At 35.5% G+C, this 17,097-nt stretch overlaps 1 protein-coding gene across 1 annotated transcript; it reads right to left on the reverse strand.

The window, feature by feature from the left end:
- Positions 1 to 1,932: 1,932 nt before the first annotated feature.
- LOC120342708 (uncharacterized) lies at positions 1,933 to 6,196 on the reverse strand. The gene is made up of 4 exons (XM_039411664.2): positions 3,809 to 6,196; positions 3,259 to 3,420; positions 2,821 to 2,963; positions 1,933 to 2,531 (listed from the first exon to the last, which is right to left on the reverse strand). The coding sequence occupies exons 1-4, from the start codon at positions 6,159 to 6,161 to the stop codon at positions 2,406 to 2,408; spliced, it is 2,784 nt and encodes a 927-aa protein (XP_039267598.2). The 5' UTR covers positions 6,162 to 6,196; the 3' UTR covers positions 1,933 to 2,405.
- Between the last annotated feature and the right edge of the window lie 10,901 nt (positions 6,197 to 17,097).

Consider the following 17,097-nt stretch of genomic DNA (forward strand, 5'->3'; position numbering starts at 1 on the left):
AATTGTTCGCTTGGATTTATTAGTCTAGTAAAAGTTTATTTTATAATATTAAAAAAAACATATATGAGGAACGTTGCTTAAATTCGAACTTCACGATATACAATATAGAATGAATGTTTGCTTCCCATCTCCTACAAATTACATGAACCAAATAGCCAGTGTGAACCACACAATTAAGAAGAAACTTTCTAAGGGAGAGTGTTTATGAAGGGTTTGCCTTCAAATATCATATGAATTTTGGTACTAATGCTGATAGAATGAGTTACGTTCTTTGTCATCATAGAAACGAAGAATGTGTTGGGTTATGAGTGGGAAAAAGGAGATAAGGATTTGGATACAATCACGGAGTTCCTTATTGTATAAGAAAACTCTTCGTGAAACTGCTCATGTCACGCCAAATTCTCGAGGTTTAAACATTTAAAAACGACTTTAAACTGTTCATTTCTGGAGATTTTTTTTTTTACACTTTTTAATGCGCTAATTATATCAACGACCCGTAATGTACATATTATAGTTCGTAGATGCAACCGCATATACATAAATTGTATTCTTATGAAATGATCTGGCAGTATTCGTACATCCCTTTAGTGGCTGTATTTGTATTTTGAGTTGGCTACACAATATATGCATATGACTTGGCAGTATATGTATATTTGGCTGGCTGTATATGTATATGAGTTTGCGGTATATGCATATTCTTGGCAGTATATGTATGGCACTTTACCAACCCTATCGATCTTATTCGCAATTTACATTCTTGTCCTGTTGTGAAGCTGAATAAACAACATCGTTCGGAACTGGCTAAAGCTTTTTGTGTGTTTCCTATGAAGAAAGGGAAATTAATTGTTATATTAATCCCGATACAGCTCCAAGTTCCACGTCAACAAAAATTCCAGTCTTGTTGGGATCATCATCTCCTAAGATTCAAGTTGAAATGAATACATAACGTCAGTAGGTCGAAACGCGTCAATGGAGGTTGTAACTTTTTACCTTGCTTGTCGATATTCATACCGTGAGGGCGTAGTTCACTTGTATATATTACTGATACCTTCGTGTATGGAGTATTTCTATCATATATATTTAGGATGGCGCTTCTGTGATAGTACTTAACTCGTAAACCAAATTAGAAAATATATCTATAAAATATGAATGGCTCTCAATCGCAGTTGTTATTGTGCAGATATTGTCATGAATTGTATCTTTCTGAACTTTCGTAAAACATTCCTTCAAAAAAGTTTTTAGTCGTCAAACTCGACTGGCTGTAAATTCTCAGTATACCTACCATACAAAAAAATTTATGCTTCAAGTTTTTTTCCAAGAATTACCCATGTGGAATTTACTACCGAATATATATTTGTTTTTCTGGTCGTATTGACATGACCTCACGTCAATTGGTCTCTGTTGGCGCGTATATCTACACTACAATTTCTTATAGTCGCATAAGCTCTTTTCATCCTAGTGACCACTCGTAACTTCACTCACATATCTATCTCCTCAACCTCTGAGTGAGTGCGCGTGACTTCGCTTTGCAAATTTCCCCAAAATAGTAGCTCATTCTCGTTGGAACGAAATTTACGCCTCCAAATTCTCATGGTCGTATCAAATAATCATTGGTATATTTTAAAAAATAATTTTAATTAAGGCCAATTCAATTCTGGATCTAAAAGTTTTTGAATACACTAAAATCCTTCATAGGGCACGTACGAATTCTCTAAGTATTTAAATTCAGTTAGTTTTTCGGGTTTTGATCTATTTTATATTTCAGTATGGATCTGTTCAGATACCAATCTGCCAATAACAGACAGTGTAGCGGGTGTTGCTATCCAGTGCGAAGTCGACTAGATGAAAGAATGTACGCCTGAATTGTTCGCTTGGATTTATTAGTCTAGTAAAAGTTTATTTTATAATATTAAAAAAAACATATATGAGGAACGTTGCTTAAATTCGAACTTCACGATATACAATATAGAATGAATGTTTGCTTCCCATCTCCTACAAATTACATGAACCAAATAGCCAGTGTGAACCACACAATTAAGAAGAAACTTTCTAAGGGAGAGTGTTTATGAAGGGTTTGCCTTCAAATATCATATGAATTTTGGTACTAATGCTGATAGAATGAGTTACGTTCTTTGTCATCATAGAAACGAAGAATGTGTTGGGTTATGAGTGGGAAAAAGGAGATAAGGATTTGGATACAATCACGGAGTTCCTTATTGTATAAGAAAACTCTTCGTGAAACTGCTCATGTCACGCCAAATTCTCGAGGTTTAAACATTTAAAAACGACTTTAAACTGTTCATTTCTGGGACCAAGATATACATACAGAGATTTAGGTTGGTATGCCGTTGACGCCTTTCAAAATCCTCGACCCGCACTGCAGCACGATTGCTTTTATTTCAATATCACACAGATGCAGTCGTTGAATAAGTGCTTGATAAAGTCATAGAATCATGGCCATGCCACCTCAAAGATGTTCTGCTCGCACCTGTGTCTTCGGTCAGTTCATTCAGGCTTCCGTTGCCAAGAGGCTGCACGAGTGTGAATTGTATATAAAAGGTTACTCAACTTTAGTTCAATTCCTTTCAAAATTAGGAATTCTAGGTTTTAAAAATATCATAATATAAGTTATTCCAGTTCATATATAAATCCGTTACAGATATGTATGGATGCTTTTTTGATGCCTAAGTCAACCTAACTCACTTATTTATGATCATTTAGTATATATACATGATATTTTGTCTTGCCTATGTCAAATTAAATGACAATGTTCGTAACTTTATTATTACTATTTGTATAATATCATATATGCATACATACCCTAACTCTAAATCTTTTTTCAACGTCATATCGACCAACTGCATGTCTTCTATAAATCCCATACATTATCAAAATGCCGCAGCACAATATCAAAAAAATGATTGCAATGGCTATTAAAACTACATGCCATGGCGGAACGCTTCCTGTAAATAAATTATGAACAAAATGGAATAACAATTCCAAAATACTTCAAACGTGAAATTCGACCGTTAAAAAATTTACTATCAGAAATGTGCATGGTTATGTAGTAAATATTATTAAAATTACATAAAAACATAAGGCCAAAAATAGACAATTGCTCAATCTTGCGTTGTCATGTACGATAAAATGATGAGAAAAAAACTATGATTCATTATTTGTTGGGTTCTGAATATCGAATCCCAATACTGAAAAAATTAAGTTTACCAACAGTCACGATAGCCATACAAGTTGACATACCTGCCGAATTCACTTCAATTTCGCACAAGTCGCCGACAAAACCAGGTACACATTTGCAATAAATTTCCTGTTTTTGTGAACTTCCATCAGCTACATATCTGAATCCACATTTTCCACCGTTCGCACATCGTCTTTGGCAAAAAATACTTGCACCAGGAGCAACTGAAAGTTAGTAATAATAATAAATTGCTATTATTGAAGAGTAATTTATCCTAGAAAGTAAGTAGACAGATGTATTTGTAGGTATTAGTATTACAAGAGAGCTATGCTCAAATATATGGACACGTAGAGCCACATAATTTTGATGACGTCATAGCAAAAAATAAAAGCCTTCTAGAAAAAAATTCTATCTTTAGCCACTGAAAATTCCAAAGCAATTGGTCCAGTAAGAGAAAAGCGATTTCTTCAAAACGTGTCAAAGAACAACATAACAACAAAACGATCGTTATGTCCACTACGTGTCCAATAAACCAATTTGTAACTTGAACAATATATATATATATATATATATATATATATATACTGGTGTCGATATTCATAATTAACTTACTCGGGGGATCTTTGATTGCCCCTTCCCTCCCAGTGATAATAGATGGAACGACTGTAATTTTGGACTCTACCATTGTTTCGTTAGATTTTTTCTCTGAAGACTCGTTCTCTCCGAACGGCGGGCCAATTACTGTTGATTTTCTTGTAACATATTGAATTTTGCCACTCATTGAAGCAATACCAGTTACCATACCAGGTGTCGGAACTATACGTGTTGCATGTTGTGTATAGTTGGCACCTGAATATTTGGTAGATGTAGTTACGGTTTTCAACTCTGACGCGGTAGTGTATTTTTTGGTTGCATCAGACGGAGAAACTGTGGTTCCTGAATACGTCTTTGTAGTTTTGACCGAGACTGAATTTCTTGACCATAAGAGTGTCGACGCTCTGGTCCGCGGTGAATCAGTAACTGGACTAATTATCGATAAAGTTGTTCTTGGTCTTGCGGAATTTGGAATTGTGCTAGCTAATGTACTTTCGAATCTACTCGCAGATTGACTGTTCATTGGTCGTGATGCAACTGTTGATTTTTTTGTGGTCGTTGCTGGAGGATGTGTTGATTTTGGCCTATTAGTAGATCTTATGCTGAATGAATTTTCGGTCTTCAATGTTTCCAAAGTTGGGATTTTCGTGGTGGGCGACTTTGTAGTTGCGGATTTATATTCTTTCATTTTGGACAACGGGAAACCTTGAGTTGATTTCATGGTTTCCAGATGTTTAGTTGACGTTATAGCATATTTAGACGTAGACAATTCTTGCTGCAAACCTGTAGTCATTGTATCGGAGTTTGTTGACATTGTACGCGCTTTTGTTGACGTTTTTGCTCGTGTAGAAGTCATTCGTTGTGGTAAATTAGACGAAGATGTCGACATGGTATTAGGCCCAATAGGATTAACTCTCGACGAAGAGGTTTTTGGGGTCGGAAAATTTGATATTGTGGTGGATAACGTGCTAACGAATCTACTCGCCAGTGGACTGTTCGTTGGTCGTGATGCAACTGTCGATTTTCTTGTGGTCGATGCTGGATGGTGTGTTGGTTTCGAGCTATTATGGGATTTTAAGCTGACAGACTTTTCAACCGGTTCTGAAGTGGATATTCTTGTTGTCGCCGACTGTATGTTTGAAGATGTCGACATGGTAGTAGGCCCACTAGGTTTAACTTTCGACGAAGAGGTTTTTGGCGTCGGAAAATTTGATATTGTGGTGGAAAACGTGCTAACGAATCTACTCGCCGATAGACTGTTTGTTGGTCGTGATGCAACTGTCGATTTTCTTGTGGTCGTTGCTGGATGGTGTGTTGGTTTCGACCTATTATGGGATTTTAAGCTGACAGACTTTTCAACCGGTTCAGAAGTGGGTATTCTTGTTGTCGCCGACTGTATGTTTGAAGATTTATATTCTGTCCCTTTGGTTGACTTCGTGGTTGCCACATGTTTATTTGGCGTGATAAGATAATCAGACGTAGACAATTCTGGCTGCAAAACCGTAATCATTACGTCAGGGTTGGATTTCAATGAAGACGCTTTTGTTGGCGTATCAGCTTGTGTGAGGGGATTTTGATGTGTCGAATTTGGTGCAGTTCTCGGCGTTGTAATCCAGTTTTGCTCTGCGTAGATTGTTGTATTCACAATTTTATTTGATAAACTATGCTTTGTAGCATCAAACGTATCAGTGCTTTCGGTTATATTACTAGCAGTTGGACTATTTATACTTGATGGTGCATCACTTGGATCTCGATCTGCTGTCAGCATAGTGGAAAAATCACTTGGCCTAATAGCTTGGGTTGTGAATTGCGTAGGTTTTGTTGACATTGGAATTGTTGATAAACCCGACACATTATTCATCTTTGGTCCTGGCGTTTTGGCGCGGGTCTCATCTTTGGTCAAAGCATTTGTTTGCGAAGTATTTTTGGACAGTATGCTTGTTATGAAATCTGTATTAGTAAACTGTGTGGGTGTCATTAAGGTAGTTTTTTCGAAAACTGCATTGGTTTGTGACGGAGGATCTCCATTTTGAGTAGTTGCCTTTAAATTCAGATTATAGCGTCTGTTGGCATTGATGGATTGTGACCCTAATGTTGTTTTAGGCAAAGCCGTAGTTTGTTGAGTAGTTGCACTAGTTTCATTATCCAAGGTTTTAATAGCTTCAGTAAAGAACTGACGACTTGAAGAAGCTCCGTGCGACGTGTACATAATTTTTGTAGCGAATATGGGCCTAATATTGTTTGTTTTTAAAATGGGAATTGTCCGCGGAGCTGACTGCAATGTTGGGCGTGTAATTTTGTTGAGCGAGACTATTTGCTGAGTGGTCTCCGGAGTATGATAGTTCGTAGGTGGTGCGGTGAGTTTTGACATGAGCTTGGTTGTTGCTGATTTCGTCGAGACAGGTGGATTAGTTTGTTCTTTTGCTAATGTACTTACGGCAGAAGGCTGGAAGGTATTTGTAACTGGTGCCTTTGGTGTTGTCGAGCTTTGCTGACTGCCTTCAGATATGATATATACGTCCGTGAGCATGTTAGGTGTTCGTTCAGTTGTACGTTTGATAGGGGTACGTTCAGTTGTACGTTTGATAGGGGTACCTGAGTCAGATGGCACGTCCTGGTGAGATTCATTACTTTCTTTTACTGAAAATGTCCTTCCAATTTTGGTGGTATCTTCTGCTGGCTCTGGTGTATTGGCCGCTCGTGTATTAGATGAAGCCAGGGGTGTAGACTGAGAAAATGACCTTGTGCGTGCTGTCGGACTCGACTCCGCAAATAAGTTTATAACTGGAAGCGGACTGGTTGTGCTTCTTATAGCGTGTGTTTGCAAAGTGGCTTCAGTTGTTGTTTCAAGATTGACCTGAGTAAAGTTTTGTAGATGAACATCACCAATGTCGTTTTTGGTCGTCAATTCTGTATTTGGAATCTTTGTTATCGCAGTTGACAATGTAAATATGTTGTTTCCTGTAATTGTTGGCGAAAACGCTTTTTCTTGTATAAAATCATCTTCGTCCGGTACGAAATCCCTGACCTCAGGTTCTGCAAATTTCATAAACATCAAGATTATTATGTTATGTTGCTGTATTGTTTATGACAATGAAGAAGAACCGACCATGTACAAATAATATGCGCAATTTTTGTTATTTATGTTTATGTCCTTATTGTCATTTAAAACATAATTTTTGCGACATTTGAAACAAACTATACCTCATTTTTGTCTTTCAGACATTTATTTTTGCTTTTGTGATTTTTTTTTAATTCTAGATAAATTTCAACATTTGATAATATAATAAAAGATATTATTCTAAACTTCAACAGTTCAATATTTTGATTCAAGAATGTTAAGTCAATGTTATCGTGAAATAAGCGACAAGTAATATACCCCGGAGGTAAGCTTTTAGTTTACCTTCTTCTAATACTAATTCGACGTGAGTGTGAATTTTAGAATGAGCCAGCTGTACGTTGTTGTCGTATTGAGTCACGTTCATAAGAAAACATTGTCTCGTTATCCTAATATAACTGAACGACTTGCATTGAAAACTGAAATTGATGTAACCATCACTTTAATGATCATTGCAAATACAAAAATATGTAAGTGACTAATGAGCTTCCATTTACTTGTATCAAAATGGATCAAATATTAATAAATACGCACATATATATATATAAATATAGATACACGTTATGTACTATATAATTGTAGGGAACTATGTCTAAAAAATGCAAACCATGGTCAAACTTACGGGTTTTCAAATAGTTTTAAACAAAGCTGAAAGCGTGCGTTTATGAAGTAGCCATTGAAATGGGAATAAATAAATTCGATTCTATTAAACCGCGCCATTAACTTTTGCATATCTATTACATTTACTTAAAATAAACACGCAACACGTAAAACACACAATAAATAACCATTTTGTGACCTAATCGATGAACATAAAACCTCCTTGTACTTACTCTTCTATAAAACAACATTTTTCCAAACACCCTCTGAATGTAGTTCTGTGATGACTATGATCTGGAATCTTGACATATCTGAGATATGACTGTTTATACGTTCTGTACCGAAGGACGCATTCTTTTGGAAAAAAAAGTAAACCAATGTTGTATTGCAAATTAATTGAAAGAAATATAGTTTAATATTTTTTTTTTCTAATTTTAAATTAATAAAAAATAAAAGCTCGAAAGTCGGATGAATAAATCTAATTTCAAATTCAAGATAATAAATTTTTAAGTTGATGACAGATGTCAAAAACGGATATGAACATTCGCACAATATTTCAGAGGTCTAATTAAAACAATGTGAGACAGATATAGATACTTGATTCAGTGTTGTTTCCTTCTGGTATTCTGTTGAATATTCTCTCGTGAATTGCAGGAAGGGTTGTTGTACTCTGCTGAGTTGTATTAGCAATATCCTGAGATGAAACAGTATAAACGAAAAGCAGGATGACGAGAATAGATTTCAATCCAAATCTTCCCCTGAAATATTGAAATTTTATTGGTTGCTCTGTTTCATAAATATTTCACAAATCCCGATAATTTATACTGTCGCATTGTATTTAAAAAAGAACAAAGCCATAGTTTAAGCAATTCTGGTGTCTATTCCTAAACTTTACTTTTCTTAGAAGCTTAATATCGATATCATATTGCTGTTGCTCTCTGCTATCATCGGGCCACGAACCCAACACAATATCGTAGGCTATAACTAACGGCCCTCGCTCCGATCGACATCACAAATTTCGAATGGCTTTATGTTATCCTTATCAGTTTCCAATGTTTATGGGGTGCATACAATGCCAAATTAAAACAAAGTGTACGGCAATTAGATGGTGGAAGAGTGTTTGATTAAACGACATACATGCCATAAAAACGTTGCTGTAAGAAGGGAGCATATATCAATAACGTTACCTTATTTGAAATCTTTGATAATATATACCAAAAAACAAAGGAATTCACGAAATGAAAAATGTTACAAAATGAAATATATTTTTGAAATCTTACAGTAAGTGAATGAAAAATAAAACTCCAAATACTCATCTAAATGGCTAATCATAAGCCTCAACGCAACATTGTAAAATTGTGACAACCTGACAGTCAATGCATCAAGTTTTAACACTATAGTTTAAAGTAAAGCAGTAAGCAGCGCCAGTATGCTGTGGGATTTGAACATTTCATTAGTAATTAAAATCCTAGTAAAAGTACTATTGCTGGTATTTTGAAAGGTTTCTTCAATGCAATTAAAGATTAACATCATTAACAATTATAAATACTATCATATTTATATTTACCAGAAGGCAGTAACTTTCATGTTGTTTTAAAATATATATTGTGTAGACTGGACATAGTACATGTCTGAGAATGACTAAAATCCAACAGTACAGTCACCCGATATGTTGAGGCTTCTCCATTACTTTTTAGTAATTAACGTTCATTTTCTGATTCTTAACAAATTTCGAGATCATGGTTTTGTTAGCCCCATTGTTTACTATATAAATCAGTCCCATGTTTCGAACATTTGATAAGTTGCGCATCCAATACTTTTATGGCAGTTTTCTAGTAAGATTTTAATTCTATTAAGATAACACAACTCATTATCTACGTGAAATTAGTAAATAAATAGACCATTGATATTTGTGAATCGCTATGAGTGAGTCACAATCTTTTTGATATATTTCTCCAAGCGACTTTTTTTGATATATTACAAAGAGAAATATATACAATCAATTTAAGAATCCATTTACTCCCACTTCCATATCAATGGCATATCTATTTACTTCACATAGCTTCTAAATAACGATGTACAGTAGAACCTCATTTCAAATCGAAACCGTGGCCGTTTGTTCATATCCAATTCAATATAATTTAACTATGTAAACTTTTCTTTAGAAATCTATGTTGTATGCTTTCTTTACCTAAACTTTGATTTTTATGTGTGAATTATCCAACAAAAATAAAGCAATTAGATGTCTTTTCAACATACTCCACAAGTAACGACTCATACATATTTTTAATATACTATTGTTTGAACTAGTCTTAAGTCTAAACTAATTCGTGTAAATTTTGCTTCAGTAAAAATGCAAGTATTGCGTGAGTTGTCGTATAGGCCAATGAAACATGAATAATGCATATGGCAAAGCCGTTCATTTATTTCCGTAGACCTATCGTAGCGTAGTTAACTTCCCAACAGGAATATATTTCAGAAATAAATTGAAAGATGTCTACGTTAAATATGAGAGAAAAATTTCGAATTAACAGTAGATATTCACCCTTATTAATTGGTTTTGGAAAATTTTTGTTTCGTTTCTTTCGACATAGAAAATCTCGTTAATTGTAAATTAGAAACTTTTCATTATATAAGTCGAACGGGATGATATTATTTGTGCATTTGTTTGATTTGCACTTAGCTATACTGAACTTTCAAGCAAACTTTATTAGAATCTATGATGATCATATACTAAGATGTAAGTTTATGAACTTAATGCCACACCCATAATTTGATAAAACGTTAACAAGCACAGTGTATTAGATTTAGAATCACAAATTGATGTATTATTTGAAGTCGATCCCAATAGTTAGCATGACATCGGACAACACACATATATATGTTGTTGAATTGGCTTATATGAAAGTAGCAAGAAAAATATAATCTTACCTCATGAGCGGACTTTCTATATACGCCATGAAGAACACCCTCGTAAATATGTCAACAAACACCAGGTTTCGATAGCTAAAACGACTATTCTTTAAATGCCTCTATGAATAAATAATGAATTAACTTATAATACCAAAAATTAGATAATATGATTGTATGTTTGTAATATTATTTATAATTTTTTATTATACACTGTTCCGAGAAAATTATTTCTATATATGTGTACTCAAAGCAACGATTCCAGTTTTCAGCAATAAGTGATTCGGTTTCAACTAATGAGCTGTACAGAGATATTTACATTTGTATTTGAGCATATAACTGTTAAATGCCTTAAAACTAGAATACTGGGTGTTCAATCACAACTAGAAGGTTTGCACTGGGAAAATATTTAAAAATTTGCTAATATTGACTTTCATCTGAAACATCTTAAAGTTGCTATATAACAAGTAATCCTTGACATTTTTTTCATTCATTCGGTGCGTCTATCCGCTCAGTTAAAAATGCGCATAGTATTGCGATAAATTTGATAAGATATTATTTGTCCCGTTCCGACAAAAATATGAAATATTATCTCAAATTTACTTATTCGCCGCCGGGTATATACGCGACATTAAACTAAATATTACGAAATATGTAATAGGTATTTCTCCCTGTGTATCATTGATGTAACCAAAGAATGAATATATTGTAAAAGTAGATATATACTGGGAATTTAAATCATCAATAGATTGGAAGAGAACGAAACAAAACTCTTACTAACATTATTGTTCTCTCTAATTTCCAAAATTTCGTTTTCAATGAATTAAATGGGGGTAGAGATAGATAGCCGAACATACCCTCCATTTTTTGATGGTTGGTCAGGTGCCGAAGCTCTATCGGCTCCAGCCCTTAACCCAGCACTTCTTCCGATCTCGACAAAAATGTAAATGATATATATGCGATTAGATTGAATTATTTTATTAAAATAATTTTGCTTTAGTTTATGATTTTCTAGTTTACGCTTATGTTTTTGATATAAAGCAAAGTAAAGAAAATCTTCAATCAAATGCCAATCGACAGTAAAAAACAATAAAAAGAGAGCAATGCTTGAATATATAGACAAGGCGGTCCAATGGCTAACCGTCGTACCTGTATTTAGTCCAAGTCAAGTTGCATCAAACAATCGCAAAATTATCTTCGTCAATAAGGAGCGACTCAACAACAGCAATTTACAACAGCTGAGTGCCGGCATTTTGTTTCAGGACAAATATAACGAAGTCTTGTGTTTTCAGTGGAAAGTAAATGTGTAGCCTACCTATGGCTATAAATGAAAAATCGGGATGAAATATGAGGTACTATAGGACTCATAAGATTTGAAAAAATTCACCAATAGCCATCCTGTGGCTTTATTCTAACTTTAAACACTAGGACTTAGAAGATTTCGTCATTTTTTCTCAAAAACAACAATCTCCTCGACAACAGCAACAAGAATTGCCAGAAAGACTTATAGGTTCATTTTGTGTTCGAAATTACATGTAGTATTACAATTATAAGTTTTAACATATCAGAACATGAAGCTAAGTCAACATGTTCTAGAAAATCTCAGTGGGATAAAATTTCATAATACAGACATTCTTGAAAACTTTCAGCCTGAAATTTCGTTGTCACACAGACATTACTACATTGATTATGCGAGTTAATTTCCTATGTATCAACTCGGCCATTATAAGCATAAACATGCTTTGTTTTGTGCTTTTATATCAAAGAATGATTATTGAAGGGCCGACATCAGTAGGACTTAAGCGTGCTGTTTATTAATACTTTGATTGGTTTTTATAGTTAGTTCCCGATTTGTCCTTTGGCGAGATATCCAGAACTAGTGAAATCTCGTATGCACTCAGCGGAGAAATTATATAGCCTTGTGAAACGCCCCCGATTCCTGCCGCGTTTGGGGCGTATACTGAATCTTCTGTGGGACCTATATGTGAGGTTTCGTAGTGTCATGAACAGGTGATCTTGTATAGCTACTCATGCGCATGTGTAAGCGCGGTATAATTCTTTATTTTCTTCAGTAACATCAATACCACATATCCCTGGATTGTTATTATAGATAATGTAAGTGATTTATAGAAAGGGTCAGAGATTTTGAACTTTGTATTTGACACCAGAGTTATTCATTGTAATGTTCACAAAACAGAAAAAGTCGAATTTTGTCGATGTAAAACATTTTGTGATCCAGAAGTCAATTTTGTGGCAATTATAATTCTTTTTCATTTTATATTCAGTCGGCAAAGTTCAGAACAGGCACACCATTCTATGTGAGGAAGTAACGAGTTGGTATACCAATTCGTATGTTGTGTATTACGAAATAATGAGCCTGATCATCACGAGGACTGGTCTTCCGAATTAAATAATTTTTCAATTTTCATTTTAATTTAGTTTGATGGGAATGTTTCTTTATTAAATGAGTGGATTTTGTTAGGTGAGGAGAATGTGGTGGTTTGTGACTTTGTGTGTAAAATCCCACACACAACCGAATTTCGGTAAAGTTAAACTCGAACTGCTCATTTTTCACACTGATTCTTGACACTCCAGCAATGAACCCCCGGCTTTTGGTTCCGAGGTCTTTCGCAATCGGTAAAAAGACCGGTAAAAATAAAGACAATGTACTCACGGGCAAGCAACGACATATTAAAATGATTGGAACATATATGTGTTGCCATGAAATATATAAATTCTACTTTGTATTGGATCGAAATATTGTATCTTTGTTTCGCAATCTTTTGACGGTATAAGTCGGAGGACATTGCTCGTTTAGCAGATGAACCGAGCGAATAACAAGTTCATAGAGTTTCATGGATTCGGAAAGCTGTGCCATACTAATCTCCTAAAACTAAACCATTCGATAAAAGTCACATGCTTGAAAAATTGTTCAAAATATTGGCGTTTTCAAATATGGGAATGGAGGAGATAAAAAAGGATAAAGGTGATCATAGTTATTATCACTTTGAGACACCGGAAGAGCACTATAGGCCAGGGATGGCGAAACTTTTTCACTGAATGGGTCAAAAATTATATTCTTATCGCGGAACAGAAGAGAGTGAGTCACAGATATTTAATCAATGTTTGTAGCTATAAGAAACTTCTGAAACAAATCATGATACAACGGTTCTGTTTGTGTTGGTGTAGTTTAGGTCTTTACTTATACAGCACTTGTATCAGGGACTTTTTATGGCACTCGGTTTTTATGAAATTAGAGTACGAAAACACGTATACGAATTACGTTTAGGATGATGCGAAAAATTATTTTACGGTTCCAAAGAGTTTGGAGGGAATTACAGTGTTATATTTCTCTATCAGCTTAAACCATATTAAAAGCACTTTGCACTGCCCCATTGGTATTCCAGATTTCTAGGTTTTTATTTCAAGTCTGAAAGATTTTGTATCCCCAACGGCATTGTAGGCGAGAAACTATTAAAATGCAAAGTAGCATCTAGGTCTCGTATAACCCCTAAAACAGTCTGCAGATCCACTTCTGAAAGAGACAAGACGTTGCGAGAAATGAACATCAATTGCATTGTTATGTCATAAACGATGTCAGAGCCAATAGCTGAATAATGGCACACAGTGGTGCAGACATGCGTCCAAGATTAGGAGTTTTGAAAATTACCATACCGGAAATTAACAATTTGAAAAAAAACGATCGCAACCCTGACTGCCCAAGTGGCGGTACAATATAATAGTTTAGTTATTGTTAAATTAATTTAAGGCCGGTTTTATCAATTTTTATCACCGATGTCTTAGCGTTTTTGTTATTTTATTCATGCCTTGGCGGGTCACGAATAAAATGCGGTGGGTCACTTTGTGACCCGCGGGTCAGTGGTTCGCCATCCCTGCTTATAGGCAGTCGTCATTCAACATGGCAATAAACAGCATTCAAGTGCAAACAGGCACTTGACAGTACGGTTGCTTCATCGTTTATCCTGTGCCTTTTTTCACACATCTGATGATAAATGACTTTTTGCTTATTAGCAACTGATTGGCATATCGTATCAGGTTACGTTTCATTAAATCGTGTCAACAAGTTCCACGCCCCTGAATATGATTGGCCCAAAGGGCCACGCCCCCAGGTTAAGGACCATTACTGTAGGTCAGTGTTTCTGAACTTGGGTCCGATCGAACTCCTGTGGTTCGGTGGAGCTGCTCTAGGGGTTTGACGAAGGCCCTCTGAAGCAGTCGCATTTTATGAAGACTTTTCTATTACCTAGCCTTGTAATTATTCAAAAATAACTTTTAAAGTTTCCCGCAGATACTCAAACTTAAACGTTCAGCAACTATCCCCCACTCATAAGTTCGGCTGGAGACAATTAATTAAAATACTTCGTATTTGTGTTCCCCGTGACTCATGACTATCAGACTGTGGTCACCTGTTATTATATAAGTTAGATGCAGGTATCTGATACTACTATGATTTACTTATGGTGTCTTGCAGAAAATATCACATATAATTTTGAGAGTATGACGTATTGATTACGTCATAATTATACCAATGGGAACACTTTCTGATTATCTTAAAATCAGAATTTGATTCAGTTTATATGCGAATCTTTGTGCGAGGTTGGATTGGGAACAATGCTAGTATCACGTGCTTTAGTATTTTCGCCGTATTGCAGAGAGGGCGTTTGCGGCAATCAATGCAGTGGTTTTACTTTGTGCTTTGAGCTAGGTTACTCGCATAGGCATATCAAAATGGATGAGTTTGAAGGAGAAATTAACAATGACATTGAGTGCGTCGATAATTCTCCAAGTGAAGAAGGAGAATCTTATTATGATAACCTTTTAGGGCCAAGAGGTTCACCAAATTGGTCTAATTCCTCCGTGTCTACCACTCCAATCTAGGTAGGACGAGCAAAAAATTTGGGATTGGATTTATTTGTCTAGTCGTTTCATCAAACTCAGATGAAGAGTTGACACCGCTTCAACCTATTCTGCCTGCATCTATAAATGCAGGCAGAATGATCTATAATTTATAGGTCCATCTGCATGGACCTATAAATGCATATGCATTTGTTGAACAGCAACGGAGCCCACAGCCGCAATTCAATGTTACCACCATCCACCCTTTTTCTGACAAGCCTTCAACATTTACGACTAGACAAGTGCAGGAAAGGCCACCTTCGAGATCATGGCGGCGTGGTCGTCGCAGGGTCTCTAGAAATCCTCAGCATCAACCAAGTCCACCTATGCAAATGTCCACCAGCCACAACCCCGTCAGTTTCCAGCCCATTGACAGTCCTGCCATCTACACCAAAATCGCCATCTCTATTTTGGAATGAGAATGAATCCGCACATTTAAATATAAAGAATAAAACAGCAATGTACCCTTATATAGAAGCCAACCAAGGTGAATTGGATTCAGACAGTGAATATCACAAGTGCACGCCTTCCTATACTGTAGTATAAGTTGAAATTTATAAGCGCTAAGCTAGAATCTGAGATGCAAAAACTCTAAAATCCTTCGCCGAGGTTATTTCGACTTTGTGACGTCACAATAGTCCTACGTTAACAATGATAATTCATTATGACGAAACAATTGAACAAATTTGCATATCATACAAAATCTCTATTTTTATGGGTTTTGGAATTCTTAAAATAAAATCTGAGTTAACAGGCAGGTGCGCAGCATTACATAAATACATAATTTATGGAAAAAACATCGCTCATATGCAAATTGGTAATTTCCGGGCCGGTATGGTAATTTTCAAAATCGCCAATCTCGGACGCATGTACGCACCGCTGCGTACCGTTATTTGGCTATTTAATTGGCTCGGACAACGTTTATGAAATAACGCTGCAATTGATCTGTTCATTTCTCGCAACGTCTTGTCTCTTTTGGAAGTGCATCTGCGGACTGTTTTAGGGGTTATACGAGAACTAGAGGCTCCTTTGCATTTTATTTTAATTTCTCGCCTAATGAAGTTGAGAAAACAAAATCTTTCAGACTTGAAATAAAAACATAGAAATCTGAAATAACAATGGGGCAGTGTAAAAGTGCCTTGATGTGGTTGAAAGCTGATCGAAAAGTATATAATACTATCAGAGTGGAATTTCCTCCAAACTCTTTAGAACCGTACAATATTTTACCGCATCATGCTGACCTAAACGTTTTTGGTAATTCATATGCGTGTTTTCGTACTCTAGTTTCATAAAATCGAGTGCCATAAAAAGTCCGTGATAGAAGTGCTGCATAAGTAAAGCCCAAAACTACACCAACACTAACAGAAGCTTATAAGATTTGTTTCAGAAGTTTCTTATAGATCAAAATATTGATTAAATACCACTCTCTTCTGCACCGCGATAAAAAATATAATTTACGACCAATTCATTGAAAAAGGTTCGCCATCTCTGCCCTAGTCGGTGCGCTTACCGATCTTCGTTTTAGTTTAATAAAACTCTTTTATTCATTGAACATCCATTCAAATTCAGCTTCAGATCTCAATAGCTCTCTCATTGGCTCTGAAATACCAGCATACGGTAGTTAGGCACAAATTTCAAGTAAAAGTATACACTTGAAATTTAGCAACTTTTTTTTTTATAAATTTAGGAATTGATAAATACGGATCGCTTTCACATTAGATATTAATGCTTTCACCCCATCGCCATTCCACCCCATTCCTGC

The sequence above is a fragment of the Styela clava genome, chromosome 3 (genome assembly GCF_964204865.1).
Source record: "Styela clava chromosome 3, kaStyClav1.hap1.2, whole genome shotgun sequence".
Classification (NCBI taxonomy): domain Eukaryota; kingdom Metazoa; phylum Chordata; class Ascidiacea; order Stolidobranchia; family Styelidae; genus Styela; species Styela clava.